At 46.0% G+C, this 21,768-nt stretch overlaps 3 protein-coding genes across 4 annotated transcripts; all 3 read left to right on the forward strand.

Annotated features, from left to right (window-relative positions):
* The first annotated feature begins 1,496 nt into the window (after positions 1-1,496).
* Positions 1,497-11,410, forward strand: C3H1orf54 (chromosome 3 C1orf54 homolog). Of its 2 annotated transcripts, XM_032897712.1 has the most exons (7): positions 1,497-1,515; positions 1,847-1,911; positions 4,924-5,010; positions 5,890-5,948; positions 7,292-7,477; positions 10,470-10,571; positions 11,321-11,410. In XM_032897712.1, the coding sequence occupies exons 2-6, from the start codon at positions 1,866-1,868 to the stop codon at positions 10,566-10,568; spliced, it is 477 nt and encodes a 158-aa protein (XP_032753603.1). In that variant the 5' UTR covers positions 1,497-1,515; positions 1,847-1,865; the 3' UTR covers positions 10,569-10,571; positions 11,321-11,410. The 2 variants fall into 2 exon arrangements, with proteins under 2 accessions (XP_032753603.1, XP_032753604.1); XM_032897713.1 differs by lacking the exon at positions 1,497-1,515 and having other exon boundaries at positions 1,816-1,911; positions 10,473-10,571.
* LOC116895165 (high mobility group protein B2-like) lies at positions 2,428-2,904 on the forward strand. Its single transcript, XM_032896526.1, has one exon. The coding sequence runs from the start codon at positions 2,485-2,487 to the stop codon at positions 2,902-2,904; it is 420 nt and encodes a 139-aa protein (XP_032752417.1). The 5' UTR covers positions 2,428-2,484.
* A 1,690-nt stretch (positions 11,411-13,100) lies between the features above and the next one.
* On the forward strand, positions 13,101-16,491 carry Ciart (circadian associated repressor of transcription). Its single transcript, XM_032897714.1, is given in 7 exon segments — positions 13,101-13,182; positions 13,762-14,160; positions 14,301-14,376; positions 14,641-14,719; positions 14,802-14,913; positions 15,928-16,395; positions 16,398-16,491. Coding segments are annotated over 6 exon segments (1,164 nt in total). The 5' UTR covers positions 13,101-13,182; positions 13,762-13,815; the 3' UTR covers positions 16,482-16,491.
* Positions 16,492-21,768: the final 5,277 nt, after the last annotated feature.

The following is a 21,768-nucleotide window of genomic DNA, read 5'->3' on the forward strand; positions in this document are numbered from 1 at the left end:
CTAGGTCCACTGGAAGAGTAGCAATGCTCTCAACCACCAAGCCATCTCTCCAGCCCCTGGTTTTGGGATTTTGAGATATTGTTTCTCTGTGTAGCTCTGGCTGTCCTAGAACACACTTTGTAGACCAGGCTGGGCTTGAACTCAGAGATCTACCTGCCTCTGCTTCCTGAGTGCTAGATTAAAGGTTTGTGCTACCACTGCCCGGTTGGTATATGTGGGGGTTTTTAAGATACTTAATTTTCTTCTTGTATTTGCTTTACAAAGTTGACATTCACAACTTTATGCCAAAATATAAGGAGAATAGTCATTTATATTTATAGTCATGTCATCTGATTTCTAATGTATCTTTTGTTTTTGTATGGTGTGTGTGTGTGTGTGTGTGTGTGTGTGTGTGTGTGTGTGTGTGTGTGTGTTTTGTCTGTTTGCTTTTGGAGACAGGGTCTATGTAGCCCCAGCTGTTCTGAAACTCACTATGTATGTAGAACCAGCTAGCTTCAAACTCATAGAAATCCACCTGCCTCTGCTTCCCAAATGCAGGGATTAAAGGGCTGTGACATCACATCTGGCAGTGTTTTATGTTTCAGTCATCACATCCGTGAGATTTCAATTACCTAACAGACTAAACCTAGCTCATTATGCCCAATAAATATGCTCTTGCTTCTGAATTGAACTGAATAAAGACAGGAAACACAGAAGGAGACAGAATGATAAAAACGTGCCACGTGTCTTAAAGTGGTAAGCAGGCATGGCATCCAACAAAGGAAAAGAGAATCTGCCTCCTCTTTTCTTCCATCCTGTGTCCAAGAAGTTGGGGGGAAGGGGCGAGGTGAACATCAAGTGGAGAGAGAAGGACTGACCTTGGCTGTTGTCTGCCGGGGAGGTGGGTGCAGTGAAGAGACTGCCAACTCTACTTCTCCACTGCTTGGTTACGGTTTTATTAAGAGAGAGAACAGTCAGAGGCGTTAGGAAGAGTTCAGAGCAGAGAGAGAAAGTAGACTGAGCGTGGCCAGCAGACTGGACGTGGCCAGGGCTGTCTGTGAGAGACTGGAGAGAGAGAAGGAGCTTAGTGAGAGCAGAAGCAGCCAAGAACAGTGAGAATGGGATGCACAGCTGTGGGGAGGAAGCGGACGGAGCTCTGAGCAGAGGCACTGCCTTTTGAAGGTTGGGAATTGGAGTGTCCTTTGGACCTGAGAGTAGGGAGCTTTCTTTTCCTCTGTGTAGACCCAAGTGTCCCGGAACTCATTCTATAAGCCAGGCTGGCCTCCAACTCACATGCTTCTGCCTTCTGAGAGTGGTGAGATTTTTTTTTTTTATCAGCAACAATGCAGAAGGAAACTTGGGAGTTGAACAATGGTCCATAAACACTGCTTCCATCCTCCAGACAGGACAGGCAGAGAAGAGACACTATTTATTTACAGTCTTAAAAAAAAGTCCTCACCCTTCCCCTCGTCATTCCCACAGTGATAAAAAGGATCATGTTTCCCTCCGAGTAAAGAGCAACCCTGCATGGCAATGGTAACTTAAGGCCTGCAAGAGGGAAGGAGAAAATCTGGGAGAATTGAGAGGGAGGAGCAAAGGAGAGGAGGGGGTAAAGTTTGTTCCCAGCAGTGGGAGCCCTGAGTGAACCTAAGCCAGGGCTAGGGCCTCTCCAGGAATAACAAGTTAGCATCCATCTAGGGGTTGCCTCTTAGTCCAACAGCTATGTAAAGATCGCCTGAGTGAGTAGGCGGAGAATTCTGTCCCCTGGGAGAAGAATCGCTCCAGTGCCCTCCCAACTTCACAGCAGCGGGGGAGGCGGGGTAAGTGTGGTGGGAAACAGAGCAATTTCCTCTCTTTACTTTCACAGTGATAGTGCAAAATCCAGAATGGATGTCCTCTTTATAGCCCTCCTTGTGGCACCACTTGTCCTGGGTAAGTCTCCTTCTGACCCTGGGCTTTTGTTCCAGGTCTTTTACTATAAATGGGATTCGAAAAAAGATGCAAAGAGAGGTACGTCGGGCATTTCAGAAGGGAGCCGAACCGCTTTTCTCTGCCGTTGGAGTCCTGGGGTGGGAGCAGAGCAGGGATCAGGAAGGTGGGGCCAGGAAACCAAAGGCAAAGCAAAGCAAAGTCTTGTCAAAGAAGAGACAGGCTGGTGGACGATGGAGCCCTAGAGAGAGTTCCTTCAGCAAGTCTGAACTCAGATTTCTGTTCCTGTCACCACAAAGCTGAGCAGAAGAGTGAGGAGCAGTAAAGGAAAGAAGTGGGCGCTCGAAAGTCGAGGGAGTGAGATTAGTGAGCTAAGCCAGAGCATCTCCTTCCCACTAAGTAAAGAAAACAAACAAACCTTCTATTAGCAAAGACATAGGTGTGAGAGCCAAGCTCGATGGCACATGCCCAGCTCTTGGGACATAGAGGGGAAAGGGTCAAAAATTCAAGGTCGGGAAGTCTCTCTGTGGAGGTCTGAAGAAAGAGCTCGCGCCAGGTAGACGCTGCGCCGTCATCATGGGCAAGGGGGACCCCAACAAGCCGCGGGGCACGATGTCCTCGTACGCCTTCTTCGTGCAGACCTGCCGGGAGGAGCACAAGAAGAAGCATCCCGACTCGTCGGTCAACTTCGCCGAGTTCTCGAAGAAATGTTCGGAGAGATGGAAGACCATGTCTGCCAAGGAAAAGTCGAAGTTTGAAGATTTGGCCAAGAGTGACAAAGCTCGTTATGACAGGGAGATGAAGAACTATGTTCCTCCCAAAGGTGATAAGAAAGGAAAGAAAAAAGATCCAAATGCTCCCAAGAGACCACCGTCTGCCTTCTTCCTGTTTTGCTCTGAACATCGCCCAAAGATCAAAAGTGAACACCCCGGCCTGTCTATTGGAGATACTGCAAAGAAACTGGGGGAGATGTCTGAGCAATCTGCCAAAAGATAAACAACCGTATGAGCAGAAAGCAGCTAAACTAAAGAAGTATGAAAAGGGGTTGGGGATTTGGCTCAGTGGTAGAGCGCTTGCCTAGGAAGCAAGGTCCTGGGTTCGGTCCCCAGCCCCGGAAAAAAAAAAAAAAAAAAAAAAAAAAAAGAAAAGAAGTATGAAAAGGATATTGCTGCGTACCCTGCCAAGGGCAAAAGTGAAGTAGGAAAGAAGGGTCATGGTAGGCCAACAGGCTCAAAGAAGAAGAATGAACCAGAAGATGAGGAAGAGGAGGAGGAGGAAGATGATGAAGATGAAGAGGATGAAGAATAAGTATCTGTCCTAAAGTGTGGAGTATATGTGCTCAGGCAATTATTTTGCTAAGAATGTGAAATTCAAGTGCAGCTCAACATTAGCTCCAGTATAAAAACTGTACAGATTTTTGTATAGCTGATGAGATTCTTTGTAGAGAAAATACTTTTTAAAAAGAGTTTGTAGCTTTTTCAGGGGCTACAACGTACAGTTAGATTTAAAGCTTTTGATGTTGAATGTTTCTAAATATTTAATGGGTTCTTTAATTTCTTATGAGAGCAAAAAAAAAAAAACTTCATAGGAATTTGTATTACCAGTAAAAGAATTTTTTTTTAGGATGTTGCATTTTTGGTTTTTTTTTTAAATTTGTAATAAAATAATGTATATTACTAAAAAAAAAAATTCAAGGTCATTCTTGACTACATAGTGAATTCCTGACTAGCCCCAGATAAATAATACGCCCTCAGCTGGGTGTGGTGGCCTATGTCTTTAGTCCCAGAACTCTGGAGGCAGAGGCAGGCAGAACTTTGAGTTTGGGGCCATCCTGGTCTACAACGTGAGTTCCAGGACAGCCAGGACTACACAGAGAAACCCTGTCTCAAAAATAAATAAATAAATAAATAAATAAATAAATAAATAAATAAACAAATACCCCTCGTATTAAAAAAAGAAAACCAAGTTTGGGGTGGTGGCTCACTACTTTATGCCAGCACTCCTGAGGCAGAAACAGAAGGTCTCTCTCTGTGAGGTCTAGGCTAGTTTGGTTTACATGGTGACTTCTAGGTTGGTTAGGGATACATAGCAAACAATGTCTTTTTTTTTTTTAATTAAAAAAAAAAAAAAACCAACCTAAGTATAGGTTGGCTTAGGATAGGAGAAAGCTGGCTGCTTTCAGGGACCGGGTCCCAAGAGTGGCTTGGCTCCTTCCCCTCTTTGTTCTCACAGTCAGTTAGCCAGGTGTGTCATTGTTTCCCTTTCCTTTAAATCCTATGTCCTTAGCTTGGGGTTGGAGGGATGTGTTTAGAGAAAGCCTAGAATTCTGGATTCAATAATCAAAGCCCTGCAGTGTTAGTTTTGGAAGGGAAGAAAAGCTATCGTGGGTCATTTGGTCCTGCTGACTTATTTTTAAGGAAGGCGATATGAGGCCAGCTGTGGCAGTACACGCCTCTAATTCCAGCATTTGGCAGGCAGAGGCAGAAACAAGCAGATCTCTGTGAGTTAGAGGCCAGCCTGATCTACACAGTGAGTTTCAGGACAGCCAGGGCTACATAGACTCTGTATCAAAGTGGGAACAGGTGGGGTATGAAGTGGACTTATGGAAAGTTCTGCTTAGTTAGTAATGGAGTGGAGTAAACCCAAATCTAAAACATTGAGTGATAGTCTTTTGTGAGAGATGCTGGTAAGACTTCTCCCAAGTATAAAAAATTTGGGAGCATATGGAATCTATATGGCTTTTCTAAATTTTTGTCTCTGTCTTCCACTTTTAAAGGGTTTACATACGTCTCCCTTGGGGCTTAGAATATGTGAAAGAATCTGCTTTCTGTCCTGGGAATACTGGCCTCACTGCAGCTGGGAGACTTGGGCTAACTTAGTACAGATGTACAGAGGCAGGGAGACCCTGGAGAGGGGCCAGAGAGAAGGGAAGCTGGGAGATCTGGGCTCAACAACATGTGCACTGTTACTAAGGAGCTCCAGATGCTTCTGACCTGTAACTCTTGTCCCCTGCAGGGCAGGAATATGAGGATGAAGAACAGCTGGAAGAGGTTGATTACTATCAAGTGTCGTATTATTATTACACAGTGACCCCTAATTATGGTACGTATGTGAAAGGCTCTGACTCTTGGTGGGGTAGAAAGATTTGAGGACTACTTAGTTCTAAGATTGTCCTTCATTTTCCAAAAGAACAACTGGACCAGTCAAATGTGGCTGTTAACAAAACTTTCAAGACTCTTGGTATTCTTTCTTAGGCTTAGGATTTTTTTTAAAAAGTAAGACTTTTATGTGTGTGAATATTTTGCCCGCATGTATGTCTGTGCACCACATGTATACCTGGTGCCTTCGCAGGTCAAAAGAGGGCACTGGGTCCCCTGGAACTGGAGTTGCAGATGGTTGGGAGCTGACACGTGGGTCTGAGAACTGAACCCAAGTCCTCTGGAAGAGCAGCCAGTGCCCTTAACCACCGAGTCACTCATCTCTCCAGCCCCTTAAGTTCATTATATTTTTATGTTTTGGAAAATGGTTCGGACAATTTCGAAAATTTCTAACCTGTAAATTATTGTGTATGCTAGATGGACAATATAAATCCATACAAATACTCACAGTTTAAAAAGATTTTGTTTTCAGTATTATTTTAAATTTTGCCTATGTGGTAAGGTATGTATTTGTAAATGAAGGACGGTGCTGTGGAGAATAGAGGTGTCAGTTCCCACTGGAGCTGGAGTTATGAGGGGCCAAGAGCTGCTCAGTGTGGATTCTGGCAACTAAACTGGGGTCCTCTGAAAGAGCAATCCATGTTCTTAACTGCCCGGCCATCTCTCCGGCTCGAATTCACAAACATTTTAATGCTAGCGCTAACTAGAAGTAAATTACACCAATGCACTTCACAATGTGGGTTAGGGGAAGCACCCCGAGCGTGAGGTTTCTTCCCCTTTCACTTGTTTCTTCTTTTTCTTTTTTCTCTTTTCTCTTTTCCAGATGACTTTAATGTAAACTTCACTGTCGATTACTCCGCGTTTGAGTCAGAGGATAGGTTGGTGAGTGATGTCTCTCTCTGAGAGAGCCAGGACAAATAACACCCAAACAGAAACAGGAAGTGCTAAATGTGAGGCTGGGTGTGGAAGCCCAGTACTTGGGAAGCAGAGGCAGGAAGGTTGTCATGGGTATAAGGTCAACCTAGTCTACACCGCAAGTTCAAGTCCAGCTGTGACTATATAGTAAGACTATCTCAAGGGAAAAGAAAGAGGGGCGGGGAGAGGGGAGAGGGGGGGGGAGAGAGGGGAGAGGGGAGAGAGGGGAGAGGGGGAGGAGAGGGGAGGGGAGAGGAGAGGGGAGAGGGGAGAGGACAGAGAGAGGAGAGAGGAGAGGGGAGAGAGAGGTGAGAGGAGAGGGGAGAGGTGGGAGAGAGGAAAGGGATGGAAGAAAGAAATAGAGGAGGGGGGAAGGGAAGGGGGGGGAGGGTAGAAGGGAGAGGGGAAGGGGAGGGGAGAGGGAGAGGGGAAAGGAGAGAGGAGAGAGGAGGGGGAGAGGAGAGAGAGAGGGAGAGAGGAGAGGAGAGAGGGGAGGGGAGAGGGGAGAGGGGAGGGGAGAGGGGAGAGGGGAGGGGAGAGGGGAGGGGAGAGGGAGAGGGGGAGAGGGAGAGGGGAGAGGGAGAGGGAGAGAGAAAGAAAGAAAGAAAGAAAGAAAGAAAGAAAAGAAAGAAAGAAAGAAAAAGAAAAGAAAAACTGATAGAAACTAGGATGTGAAGAACAACAATGCCAACCAACCAGAGCTCCCAGGGACTAAACCACTACCCAAAGTCTATGCATGGACAGACCCATGGCTCCAGCTGCATATGTAGCAGAGGATGGCCTTGTTGGGTACCAATAGGAGGAGAAACCCTTGGTCCTGCCAAGGCTGGACCCCCAGTGTAGAGGAATGCCAAGGGGGGAGATGGAAGAGAGGGTGGTTGGGGAGGGGAAACACTCTTATAGAAGAAGGGGAGGGGGATGGGATGGGGGCTTATGGCCAGGAAACCAGGAAAGGAAATAACATTTGAAATGTAAATTTAAAATATCCAATAATAATTAAAAAAAAAAGAAACTAGGATGTGGGTCCCAAATAGACCTTTAACCATAACTGGGAGAAGGAAGCCAGAACCTAGTAGGCTTACTAGTGCCCAGAGGAGGGGCAGTCAAGGGACTTAATGAGTGGAATACATACACACTCAATCTGTGCTTGCCAGGTGCAAACAAGCCCTGAGCTTCAGTTTTAGTCCTGTGGGGTTGGGGTTTGATTAGGAGGCTTGCTTGTAGGAAAAGATGAAAAACTCTAACGAGACCATCTATGGAGATACTGGATGGAAGGAGTGATAACTGTTTCCCAATCCTGCCGTGGGCAGGACAGTTTGAATGAGGAGGTAACAACAACAGAAGCGGTGGAGACTAGCGCTTCCTCGTACAGTCTTCATACCGAACCTGTGGACCGTCAGAATCCTGTAACCACGAGACCAGTGACCACGAAACCAGTGACCACGAAACCAGTAACTACAAAACAAGTGACTACAAAACAAGTGACCACAGAATCAGTGAGTCAAATGGGGATTGAGGAGGAGGGAAATATGGCATCTCTTACCCAGACAGATCCCAGGGCTAGTGACCTGCAGTAAACAGAGGGCAGGTTTTGCATGAAGGGAGAACTATATCATTAATACTGCCATATAGGAATTCCAGTTTGGCTTTCTTTTGCGTAATAAAACACTGACAAAACCACCTTGAGGAGGACAGGGTTTATTTCATCTTACAACTACCCGGTCAGGCTTCATCACTGAGAGAAGTCAGGGCAGGAGCTCGAGGCAGAAACTGAAGCATAGACTTGGGAGAGACACTGCTTACTGGCTCGCTCCCATAGCTTGCTCAACTTGCCTTTTTATACCACTTCCCTCTCGTGGGCTGGACGCATCAATCATTAATCAAGAACATTCTCCCAAAGACATTCCCACAATCCAATCTGATGGACACAATTCTCCAATTGAGGCTCCAGCTTCCCATGTGATTGTGGGTGTGTTTGTGTGTGTATGTGTGCATGTGTGCATGTGTTGAGACCAGAGGACAACTTTAGGGACTCAGTTTGTTGGGCTCGAGTGGTGTGAGCTGAATTGTTTTGTCAACCCAGATTTTGTTTTCAATAGAACTTGAGACCAATGCAGCTTTTGCTTGCTTTGGTGTTCTGTAAGGAGAAGTGAACTTAGAATTGCTACTATTATGGTAAGAGTGAAAGCGGCTAAAGGAAGAGCCCCAGAATAAATAGCTATTTTTGGTGTTTAGGGGAATCTACAGAGGGGAACAGTAAAAATCAGAAAAAAAATTGCAAGGGCCTGCATAGATAATTCGAGAATTATGTTTCACCATGTGGGGTTGAGGACAGGAGGCTTCCTTGTAGGAGAGGATGAAGTGCAGAAAAAAAAAAGCCTGAAGAGGCCACCTGTCGGGATGTTGGATGGAAGCAGGACCAACCAGAAAGACATGCATAGCAAGGCCATATTTAAAAAAAAAAAAAAATTGGCTGGTCATGGTGGCAAATGATTTTAATCCCAGCACTCTAGAGGCAGAGGGAAGTGAATGTCTGTGAGTTCAAGGCCAGCCTGGTCTACACAGTGAATTCTAGGACAGCTAGGCTACACGAGCTGGCTGTTAGAAAACGTTTTTGATCAGTGAGATAGCTTTTCAAGGTGCTTGCTGACAAGTCTGAGGATCTGGCCCACGTTCGATCCCTGAGTCTTGCTTGGGAGAATAGAAGAGATTCCAAGAGTTGTCCTTTGATCTCCATACTTGTAACATCCTATGCCCTCCCACCTAAATAAGTAAATGGAAAAAAATCACACAAGGCCTTTTATATTTGCATAGTAACATGATATAATCAAGTTAGGCATAAACCTACAGACAGTCTGGTGTCAGGCAGGACTTTGGGCTTATAAGCAAGAAGGAGCCCAGTATGTCCTCCAGCAGGGTGAAGACAATGAAATCAACATTTGGGAAACTCTTCGTCTGACTATATGGAAGGTGCAAAGGTTCCTACTGTCTCAGGAACACCTGCTAAAGGGCTGGACTAGGTGCATGCGGTGCGAATTGAGAGGAAAAAAAATAAAGTTAAAAGAAAATGCCTTGCTTATCTTCAGTGATAAAGAAGGAGACTTAACCTACAGACGTTAATCATGTTCTGAGAGGATCAGTGAGATGGCTCAGCTGGTCAAGATGTCTGCTAGAAGACAATCAGGGTTCGATCCCTAGGTCCCATGTGACGGAAAGGATGAACCTGCTCCCCCAAGTTATCTTCTGACCTCTACGCATGTACTCATGCATGCGCATGCACACACACATGCGCACAGACACACCCACCCACAAGAAACAGAAATGAAATCTAATAAACATGTTTGAGAAAACGTTTGACCAAAATGGTAACTGTTGGAGGCCAGCGTGGTTTGGAAGGAAAGTGATGAACTGGACAGTCCTGTGTGTGTGCTCTGAAGGCGGCTGAACTAGATCAGGAGTAGAGACCTAAGGGCAAACTTGCATTGTGAAAGTAGAAAGGCCAATGACTAAGTCAGCGGAGGCAGATAAATCAACCAAGGAGCTAGAAAAGGCAGGCAGACCGCCAAGTTTGAGGAATAGGAACAGAAGAGAAAGCTTGATATAATCAATCAAAAGCTACTGAGACCAGCTCTGAAAAAAAAAGAAAAGAAAAGAAAAAGCTACTGAGAGCCCGAAGAGGAGAAGCATGGATGTCCCCAAGAATGTCGTTTGAGTCATTAAGAGAAAGTTAATTTTGTGGAATAAGCGATTGCAGAGTGTAAGCTGGGTGAGGCGTCCACGACCCCAAAGGCAGAGGCAATCGATCTCTGATTAGAGGCCTGCCTGGACGATAAGTGGATAACCCATCTTAAGAGGAGGGAAGGCCTGTGAAGTGACACATGCTTTGATCCCAGCACTAGGGAGGCTGAGGCAGGTGGATCTCTGAGTTCCAGTCCAGTTTGGCCTACAGAGCAAGTTCCAGGATGGCCAGGGCTACGCAGAGAAACTCTGTCTCAAAACAAAACAAAACAAAACAAAACCAAAACAGCAATACGACTTTATACTTAATAAAGGGCAAAAGGACCAAAGAGCAGCATGCATTCAGTTGAACACAAATGGAGGATTCAGTAATGTTGACAAGCAGAAGCTGACAGTAAACACCCCACACACATTTGTAAGTGTGGGGTAGGTTCTCTACAGATGGTAAGCCCCTCTTAATCCCAGGAAGTAAGTCTCATTCATATCTCCCTTCCCCAAAAAGCACCCAGCACAGTGACTAGTACAAAGTCATGCACGCAAAGGGTTAAAAATATTAAATGTTATTGAGAGTTGTGGCCTCCCAAGTAGGAAGAATTTTTATTGTGATAGGAAGGAGGGCGGGATCTCCTTTGAGACCAGAGGTAAAGAAGAAAGGGGTTAGTGTAAAAAGGTGGCTGTCTTCCTGGAGAGGGAATGGGAATTGCTAGAAGGGTGACAATGACCTATTTGTGTATGTGGGGGGTGTTTTAGCAGAGTCCAGATCAGAATGATGCCATGTCCGCTCTGCAGAGTCCTGTGTCCTGTCTTCTGTTATGGATCCTCCTTCAAGGAGGGGTGCATTTTATGTAGAAGGTAAGAGGGCAGTCACTGGCTTTGGTGGGGTGCTGTAGAGTAATTCTTACCAATTATCTTTGGCTTATATTTCCAACCTGGACATCAGTTCTCATACGATTAAAGAAGGAAGCCGGATCATCTTTAGAAAGGTCTAATTATCTGATCTTGAAGAAATGTGAAAGATATTGAAGAAAAGACTTTTGTGATGTCATTTTTTTATTCGGACCTGGGAGGACTTTCAAGACCTCCTAGGAGAGGCAAGCTGAATGGAGAAGCCTGTTTCAAACTCCTAACAAGCCTGGAAAATCAGAGTTGGTTCCATTCTGCCCAGGTTTGAAGTTATAGCAGGTGCCAGAGGTCAAAATGGGTGTGTCCTACAACCCTGTAGAGCCAAGAGGCAAAGTTCAACAGGAGGAGGAAGGAGGCAGGAAGGGGCACATCTTTCTCAACAAATAGGGTGGAGAATCCATCTTAGAACATGAAATCTGTGGCATGTCATAGAGGTGGGAGCAAAGAGACTTCCTTGACTTTCTGCTCTTTTCTTTTATTTATTATTTTTAATTATATGTGTGTATGTGTGGGGGAGCGTGTGTTCACATGAGTACAGGTACTCAGGCTAGAAGCACCAGAGTTCCTGAGGGGAATTACAGGGGTTTGTGAGTCACCTGACATGAGCGCAGGGACTGGGGCTTAGGTCCTCTGTGAAAGTGATGTTTTCTTAAATACTGAGCCAGCCACCCTGACCCTCTTTTTATTCCCCCTCCCAGGTGAGAGAAGGCTGCTATGACTCTTCGAACTAGAATTCTTTGGCAAGAATTTGGATGGAAAATAAAAAATTAGTTTTGCCTGCTTCTTAATGAGAGTCTGTTCTGAAGTCAACGCTGACATATACACCAAGACTTAGGGGCATGAAGGGCAGATTAGAAAGAGAATTACAAGCCAAAGAGGCAGTGGAGGGCAGAGCTCTGAGTTCAAGGGTCAGCCTCCTCTACAAAGTGAGTTCCAGGGCAGCCAGAGCTACACAGAGAAACTGTCTTGAAGAAAAAAATAGGAATTAGATATCAATTAATTAGACAGGATTATACCATATAGAGTAGAATAGAGAATATTCACAGATAACAAGTTCATTCTAAGCCTGTAATTCTATTTTTTGTTTCTTTTTTCTGAGGGTTCCATGTGGCTCAGGTTGGTCTTGAACTATCTCCTTGCATCGAACCCTTAGAATCACAGAAGGCATGAGCCACCACACCTAGATTCCTTCTATTTTATTTGATAGTCTTGAAATTGTGTTTGGGGAAACAGTGCTGAGGTTTAATTTAGAAATCCTTTTCCTTTTACAAAAATAACCACATTGCTAAATATAAGTAAAAAAGCATTAGAACATATTTAAAATAACCACACGTCTCCCAAACCATGACTTATATATCCCTGTCCAACTTTTTCTTTCAGTAAGACTGCGTTTAAAAAAAAAAAAAAAAAAAAAAAAAAATCTGTTCTCTGGACCCTAATCAGAACTAGAGTGCCCCCTTGCGATTCCCCTGCTGTCTTCGGTCTACAGGGTCCTGTTCTCCATTGTCTGTCTCCTTTAACTGTGACACGGTGCAGCGGATGTTAATGTCTATGGGTGACTCTCTAAACTCTGGACTTGCTCTTTTCCTTCCTCAACGTCTTTCCAGTTTTCTCAAAGGTACACATAAACTGAATCCAGATAAAGCCATAACCTTGAGGATCAAAGATCTGCTCTACTCTGTTCTCTGTACTGAGAATCAGAATTCTAAGTGAAGGGTCCAAAGGGACCGGGGCAGAAAAGTCAGGGACAAGTTCGGCTATGACCTCTAGAGTCTTGGCGGGCTGGCATCCGAGCTGGTAACGTGCGTGGCAAGTTATGTAAGAACCGGCTGGAGAAGCCGCGCGGCGGGAGCCCCGGAGAGGACGCGGTGTTCCGGCCGCAGTCCCCACCCTCCTCGCCCAGCAGGGCAGGAGGCACCCAACTTGGTGGCGAGGAGGGGAGGATGAAAGAGCGGGGAGTCACGAGGGCGAGCCGCCGACAAGGGAACGGATGCCCGGCGTCACAGGTCCGTTGTCACACACGTTGCGGACACGAGTTGCTGACGGCTTCCACGTGCTGCGCCCGTGCGCCGAGGCGCTCAGAGGGGCCCACGTCCCGAGGCGCCACCTCCGTGGCTCGGCCCCGCTCTGCACACTCCAGCCGCCGGTCTCCCGCGCAGTGCCGTCCTATTTAAGGCTACGAGCTCCACCCTTTTCCGCCCCTTCCTTCATTTTCACTTTTTTCCATCCTCCTTTTTATCACCCGAGGAGCCGCATGTACGGGCGGAGCATGGACTGCTTCCCATCCAGCCAATCACCACTTGGCTGCCTCTCTATTGGCCGAGCCCCCGCGTGCTTCAGCAAATGGGCTGTGAGCAGCTGTATCTAGAGTCACGTGTTGCCGGCAAAGTATCCAATGAGAGCACAAGGTCTGTGTACGCAGGGGGAGGCACGTGCAGAGCCGCACGTGTCTGGGAGGGGGAAGGGGCGGGACCCACAGAGTGAGGCGGAGGTGGGTCGGCTAGACCCGCACAGACGGTGAAGGAGCTGGATACCGACAGGACTGAGCTGACAGACCCAGGTAAGCGGACGAGAGCCAAGCGTTCTCCGGAAGACGACCCGGAGCGGGTGGGCTTGTTAAGACCGCAGATCGGGATGTTGGGAGGTATTGCATCACCTGGCGGGCGCGATCATAGACTGACCGGCGCAGTGCACCTGATGGTGATGGATGCGAAAGCTACGGAGCCGGGTGTCCATGGGGGCGGTACTCTAGGGACCTGAGGTGGGTTCTGGTGCGCAGAGCATCCTCTAGCGAGTGCCGGTTTTTAGGTCGATAAGCTCCCTATGAGGTCTGGCTGGGAACAGCCCAGAAATGCAGGCTGAGGGAAAGGTGTAAAGTCGGTTATTCACTCTGAACCCAAGGGAGGAAAGGCTTTGTGGGGTCAAGAGCTCTGCGTGTGCTGGCGGTCTAGATTTTAAATGCGGCTGGAAGAGCAAGTCTTATATTTTCCTTATTTCTTTTGAGAACGGGAAAACAAAAACAACAAAACAAAGCAAAGCAAAAACGATGTTACTCTGTCTAGAATGCCCCAGTCTCCCAGTCCCTTTCCTAATCTTCGACTCTGATTGCAGACTCCCTCGCTTTGCTTTTCAATTGCAGGTTCTGATCTTTGGTACTACGGGAGCTGCTCTTCAGCCCCCTGCTCCTGGACCTATGGATTCTCCATCTAGCATTTCTTCTTATTCCTCCTCCTCTCTCTCCCCGTCATTTTCCACGTCCCCTGTGAACAGTGACTTTAGCTTCCCATCTGATAATGAGAGGGAGGGCATGCGCACCGGTGAGCTCAGGCCAGACACTGTGGGGCAGAGAGGAGGTTCCAGGCCCAGTCCAGGCCCCATCCGATGCCGACATCGACCCAGGGTTTCTAGTAACCAACATACAGCATCTCATCTGGAACAGCAAGGATCTGAAGTCAAAAGATCAAGAGACGGTGAATTGGAGACAAGTCTAAACACCCAGGGATGTACTACAGAGGGAGACCTGCTCTTTGCTCAAAAGGTAACAGAAAGCAGAGAAGGTAGTGCAGTGTCAAACACCTGATTGATTGATAAGGACCTAAGATGATGGTATTGACTGCCAGATTCATTACAGCAGATAAATCACTGCTGGTCTCATAGTCTTGTGCTGTTTTTCTACAGTGTAAAGAACTCCAAGGGTTCATACGGCCCCTCACAGACCTACTGAACGGATTAAAAATGGGTCGCTTTGACAGAGGTAATAACCTGATTGATTACATTTCTGGGTGGTAGCCCCCTTCTCTGAGTGACATCTTACATTTCTCTTTGGGAATCTGCGACTTAATTTCTTCATGTGAATTCATTTGAACCCCATCTATGTCTGTCTTTCCTTTACATTTACCTCAATCCCCACCTCTGCTGCTTCTCTCATGCTGAGAGTGAACCTAGAGTTTTGCCATCCCTTCCACAGACACTGATCTACATCCCATGCCCTCTAATCACCCTCCCTCTTTCACCCTAGGATTAAGTAGCTTCCAACAGAGTGTGGCCATGGACCGGATCCAGCGTATAGTGGGTGTTTTACAGAAGCCTCATATGGGGTAAGTCTCCCTCTTTCCTTCCTCCTCTTCTGGGTATCTTACTGAGGGAGGCCTGTACAAGTCTCTGTTTCTTTTTTCGCAGAGAGCGTTATCTAGGAACCCTGCTGCAGGTGGAAGGCATGCTAAAGACTTGGTTTCCTCATATAGCTGCCCAGAAATCATCCTTAGGAGGAAGCAGGCATCAGATAAGCAAGGTAGGAACCTAAAAACCAGGGATGAGCCAGGGGAAGAATCCAGGATGGACTGTGTCTGGCGAATGCTCCCCTTCCATTTTCCTTCTGTTCCTTTTTTCTCTCCGAGGGAAGGGCACGCCCGCCTAACTTTGTGCATTGCTATGATCTTTAGATTAGCCTAGGTGTTGGCTCTATTCTGATGCGATCCCACGAAGTTTACCCCTGCCCTCCTGTTGAAGATCTGTTTTCTGCACAGATACAGAATGACTCACACAGAAAGATGCCTCCATTTTTCTCTACAGACTCTTTCCTCTTGCCCTCCTCCTCAAACCCTTCCTTCTCCATCTTTTGACTTCTGTCAACATGACTTTAACTAAACCTTAGACAGTGGGCTTCTTTTTCTTTCTTTCTTTCCTTTCTTTCTTGTTTGTTTGAAAACAGGGTTTCCCTGTGTAGTGGCCGACCTGCAGCTTGCTCTGTAGCCCAGGCTAGCCTTGAACAGAGATGCATCTGCCTCAGCCTCCTGAGTGCGCACCATCATGCCCAGCCAAATCAACTACAGTTTCTAGTGATGTGGAAATGACCGATTGAAAAATTAACAGGCTCATGCCTCATAAAGACCTAAACATGGGAAATTAATCACAGAAATTAAATGTCATTTCAACTTCTCTGGCTGGTGGTGTGGTTTATGAGACTGTTTTCCTGCCCATTGTAGGCCCTGGGTTTGATTTAAGGAAGTTGAAGAGGAATCGTTGTATAAATAGTGAGCCACGGGGCTCTTCTCCTGTCCATTTCTAGTGGCCTCATACAGTGTCACGCAGAGTCGCCTCCGACTTTCTGTTGAATGGATGGAAGCATTACTTGATTGCTAAAATCTTTACTTCATCATCTCTTGGCAAGAACACACCTGTTGCACAAAACAACGTTTGTTTGCACTGCACAATGAGTTCTCAAGGAAAGCAAAGGTCTAAGCTTAAGTGGAGCTCCTCTGTAAGCTTTTTAAACTCTTGTCTCTCCTTTATTCCCATTCTCTAGCACTTCCCTAGCCACCACAGTGATTCAGGTGCTTCTTCTCCTGCGCCTCTCATAGAGAAGATGGGCCAGACACAGCTGGGACATTTAGTTTTGAAACCAAAGCAGCCTTGGCATCTCACAGGATGGCCGGCTATGAACCTCACCTGGATCCATGACACTCCAATTTGTAACCCTCCCCTCGGTTCCCAAGGCTCCACCTCTGGCCACAGCCCCAACGGCACTGGAGCCAGCATTGGCGTCATCCTTGTCCTCCAGAAAGGAGGACAGCCCTTCACCCATTCTGCCCCGGGCACTCCGATCCCACCAACTACACTGTCTCCTGTCCTCCCTGGTGATCTGAGGAAACTGTCGGGAGAGGAGCCTCGCTGCCACAGTTTGCCAGTAACGCTGCCATCAGACTGGAGGTGCATCCTTTGTCCACCTGTCCTACCTACCGCAGATCGAGAGGTGACTACAGAACACCAGAGCCACAGATGATGAACCATCCTCCAGTTGCTCAGATCCTCAGCCCTAACCCAGGCTCTGCAACTTCCCCTGAGTCCCAACTTGTATAAATATGTTTGTGTGTATTTTTTTTTTTTTACTTTTAATGTATTTGTGGTGAGGAAAAATAAATCCTTTCTGATTAAAGACACTTTTTTCACTTAAACATTTTTCTGACTGTTGTAAATTGAAAACTTTGAGCCTGGGGTACCATAAATCTCACCCACTGAGCTTCTGAAAAATAGGACAGATGTGTTCTCAGACACGAGCTCCGCAAGGTAGAGTTGGGCTGGGCTCATACAAGACCTGTGAGGGAGCACCCCTGTGAGGGAGCTCCCCTGGGACACTTAAGAGGTGCGGAGCTGAAGCGCTTTGGTTTTCTGTCTGTTCACACTCAGAAACTAGTGCCTCCCCTTTGTGTCTGTCTCTGTGGAATCTCCCAGCTGGCCAGACAAGCAGGTTCTTCTACTCTGGCACACTTCTGCTTTGATGGGAGCTGTTGATGCTTGGGGGTGAACGCACATGTAACCTGTTGCTGCCTCCAGAGGAGGGGAAGCCCAGACAATCACCAGGGTGCCAGTTTTGAAGAGGGCATAGTGCCCTAGAATTGCTGAGGTCAGGGTAGGAGGTCTCTGGGCCACATCCCTACAACAGCTCTAAGTGCTAACTGAAGCTCAAGGGTGACTAACTGCAGCCCATGAATGGATCCACTCCTCTCTGTGTAGTCCTTCCTTCCTATTTGTCCTACTTTCTACCAAAACCATTTCTCTCTCATCCTCAGCCTTCCCGGAGCATCAGATAACTCTGTCTTCTTAGTCATTGCTTCTTAGCTGCTCAGCGTGCTTCTCAGTAGTCAGCTTTCTCCCATTCCTCAAGCCTGGTGTTCTTGTAAATAAATCACCTCCCTTTATTTCAGAGAATATGACCTCCTTTCTGAGGCAAACCTTTATTTGTGCAGGTCAGGCTGGCCTGGAAATCAAAATGATCCTGGTTCCCCACAAATACGGTGTGAAACACCAATCTTAGCTCCATTTATGATTTTGATGGCTTTTTAAATCTTATTTTTTTTTTGAGCCAGGGTTCTCACTGTGTAGCCCTGATTGGCGTAGAGCTTGTCTCACAGACCAGACCTGCTCTGCCTCCTGAGTGCGGGGGTTAAAGGAGGCATGAGCCACCATGCCTGGCTCATTCTATTTTATATTTTTTAAGATTTATTTTATGTGTATGATCATTTGCCTGAATGTATGTGCACCATATGCATGGCTGATATGCATATTCACAAAGGGGGTCAGAAGGTTCCCTGGAATTTAATTATAGATGTTTGAGGGCCACCACAGAGGTGGCCAAATTCAGGTCCTCTGCAAGACAACAAGCATCTCTCCAGTCCTCTGGATTACCTTTTATTTGTGAAACTTGTAACTTATATTTCTTATCCACACTAATTACTTCCCCTGTGTCACCAGTTACTGGCTTGCTGAAAATACCGCTTGAGCCAAAATATCCCCTTTCTCCTCTTTGCACTATGGTTCTGCTCTATCTCACTACCACCCAGTGCTAGGGACTGAACTCTGGTTCCCATGCATGCTAGGCAAGTGCTCTATCACGAAGCCTACAGCCCCAGTGTTTTTTCTAGTGCCTCATCACCACTGCAGCCAACTGTCTGCAGCCCAGCTCACACTGCTTTCATTCTGTTGCTCCTTCCAAAGTAACTAATAAGCCCATAAAATCAGCACTAAAGTGTTTTATAACATACCTAACCCCAATCAATAGTGAAACCCAGGAGCCTTCACAAAGCCTGTGTGCTGTATCACTTGACACTTAATGCTACCTTCTGAAACTCTCCTACCTTAGATCTTGTGACTACACACAGTCCCAACTCTCCTCTTACCCGACTGGCAGCACCTTCCGGGTTTCGTAATGGCCCCATTCCCACCCACCACAGAGTGTGGGTGTTCTCTAAGGCTCCGGTCTTGGCTTTTCTCTCTCTATGTTCAATCATCTTAACTTTGCATCATCTGTCCTAAGGCGGCAGACTGAAGGTATGCATTTCTGCTGGGGAGCTTATTTATATACTGCTAATACAAAAGTGACCGAAGGGGCCAGCAACATGGTTCAGCAGATAAAGGTCCTTGTAAGGCCTTCCTGAGCTGGACACCCAGATTCCACATGGTGGAAGGAGAGAGCCGACTCCCACAAGTTGTCTTCTGCCCTTTGCACATGCACATAACCATGTAGGCTCGTACACACACACGTTTTTGTTGGGTTTTAACTGCTGAGGGCTACAGAGATAGTCAGGAGTTAAGGGCACCTATTGTTCTTGCAGAGGGCCAAAGTTCAGTTTCCAACTTCAATGCCTCCAAGTTTTAAGCCTACTTATCTAGAAGAATGTTGCCATCATATATTTCACTATCAGAAAAGGAGAGTAATATTGTGTGTGTGTGTGTGTATGTGTGTGTGTGTGTGTGTCCGTGCATGCGCACACATGAACTTGCACAAAAGCCGCATGGTGGCTCGCAAACCTTTGTAATTCCAGTTGCAGGGTATCTGACCTACTATGGTACATATCCATGCAGGCAAAGCACTCTTACATATACATAAATCCAAATATTTTTAACTAGTTAAAATTTATTGAAATGTTAGCATTTTATGGCTGGGGAAGCAGATTCATACAGTGCTGGTTGTGTCTGCACAAAGCCATGGCTGCACGTGGATGCCATCTCAGCCCCTGGGAAGTGAGGCAGGAGGATCATAAGTTGATGGAAGGTCATCCTCAGCTACAGGTCCTTCTTCCAGACCAGCCTAGACCCTGTTGTAAAAAACATGGGGAACGCTGGAAAGATGGCTAGGCAGTTGAGAGCAGTTGCCATCTCATGATAAGAACTTGAGTTAGGATTCCAGAAACCATTTAGTAAGCCAGGCCAGTGCATCCCACAAATGCCTGTAGAGCTCAGAGAAATCTGATGCTCTCTTCTGGGCATGCACAGAAACATGCATGTGCACATATATCTGCACACACACACACACACACACACACACACACACACACACACACACACACACACACACACACACATCTTTAAAGTAAAAGGCCTGGTGAGATAGTTCTGTGGATAAAGACCTCTGCCACCACTAAGCCTGATGACCTGAGTTCAGACCATGAGACCCACCTGGTCTGAAAGGAGGGAAACAATTCTGGCAAGTTGTCCTCTGACTTCCATACATGTGCTAAGACACATATACCTGAGCTTTTGTGTGAACACACGCATGTGCGCTCTCTCTCACTCTCTCACTTTCACTCTCTCACACTCACGCTCTCTCACACTCACACACACACACACACACACACACACACACACACACACACAATTACTCCTTCTGTTGGTGAAATATATGATGCCAACATTTTTCTAGATAACTAGGCTTAAAACTTGGCATTGAAGTTGGGCATAAGGCTCAGAGGTTAACAGCACTGACAGCTCTTACGGAGGACCCAGGACCCAGGTTAGATTTCCAGCATACATATGATGGCTTACAACATCTGTAAACCCAGATGCAGTGGGTCAATCCAGATTTTGTTTTAGATAGAACTTGAGACTAATGCAGTTTTTTTTAAGTCCAGTAAAAAAAAAGAAGAAGAAGAAGAAGAAGAAGAAGAAGAAGAAGAAGAAGAAGAAGAAGAAGAAGAAGAAGAAGAAGAAGAAGAAGAAGAAGAAGAAGAAAATAACAAAGGGGAGAAGAGTTGGCTCAGCAGTTGAGAGCATTGTTGCTCTTGCAGGAGACCCAGGTTCAATTCCCTGCATGTACATGGAGCTCACAACAGTCTGTAACTCCAGGCCCAAGGGATTCACTGTCCTGTTCTGACCTCTAGGCACATACATAGCACACAAACATACATGTAGGCAAAATACTCATATAAAAAGAAAATAAGCCTTAAAAATTAAAAGTAATGAAGTACTTTTATATTATATCCCACTCGATTCTTATGACCAATTTTGTGAGACCAGCAGAGTAGATGTTAGTGTCATTTTACAAATAAGGAGCCAGATTGAGAGTTCATGTCTAACAAGGTCTAGATTATAAATATTTGTAGGTCACAGATCCCCATCTCTTCTACCCAAGTCTACCACTATAGCCCAAAATAGCCACACACAATCAACAAATAAACACAACAGTAATTCCAATATTTTTATTTAGACAAAAAGTGCAGACTCTTAGTTTGAGTAACTGTCCAAAGTCATACACCTGATGACTCTTTGAGTCTGAACAGAACCTAGAGCTCTTTTCTAACATATTATGCTACTGTCCATATAATTCGTTTTGCACTTACTATATGCTACCCAGCCTAAATCTGTGTCTACAGAAGTGTCAGTTGTGCAAGAGACACTAGAATAGCATCAACAGTGCTTAGCAGAGAACAGCCATCCAATTCAGTTTGACGACAAGCCCAATGGTGTCCAGCTTCAGTTTGGTACTTTGGATTTGGCTTACCATGAGGCAGGCTTATGTTTTGCGCGAGTACCTATTAACTGATGATGATCTGGCTAGATGGCTTGGTGGTTAAGAAGATTAATTGCTTTTGCAGAGGACCTGAGTTCAGTTCCCAGTTCCCAGGACCCAAATGGTAGCTCAGAACCACCTATTAACTCCAGTTCCAGGGATCTCCAATCCTTGAGCTCCTGCATGCACACGGTGCACCAATACGTACACGCAGGCGCAAGTACATACACATAAAATAAAAACAAATCTTTTAAAGAAATAACAGATGAGGGTGCATCTGTGAGTGTTGTGCTTAGGTTTTTCTGTATTCATTACTTCTAAACCCATGTAAATAACCATACATGAATATGTGGGTTTAACATACACATAAGGTTGTCAAGACAGTGTAGAATAATAAAAAATTGATATTTCTACTAGATCTTACTAGGCAACAAATGGCAAAGTTGGCATTAAAACAACAACAACAACATTTTGATTTAAAATTCTGTAGGCGTTTCCCATTTGTTTCTTTAGTGATTCTACTTTACTTAGTGAAATGGTTTAGGTAACGGCTGCAATGGGAAACTCACAGTCTGTAATTTCTTTTCTTAACTTTTAGGCAGATGAAGGGTGTGGATCTGGTTTTCACCCGGTGAGCAGATCTGTCCTTATTAAATAGAAAATAGTCCCAGGACACTTCCCATCCAGAAAACGAAATCGCTCAGATCTAGTAAAGGTTTATCAGGATTAGAGCTACGGATCGGGCTGACCTTCTCGCAGACCAACGACCGCGACTCCATAGGAAGGCGAGGACGCTGTTTCTTTGACTGTCAGGCGAAAAGTCCAGAGCCTGCGCTCAGAACCGAACCTTTGCAAGGTCAC

The sequence above is a fragment of the Rattus rattus genome, chromosome 3 (assembly GCF_011064425.1).
Source record: "Rattus rattus isolate New Zealand chromosome 3, Rrattus_CSIRO_v1, whole genome shotgun sequence".
Classification (NCBI taxonomy): domain Eukaryota; kingdom Metazoa; phylum Chordata; class Mammalia; order Rodentia; family Muridae; genus Rattus; species Rattus rattus.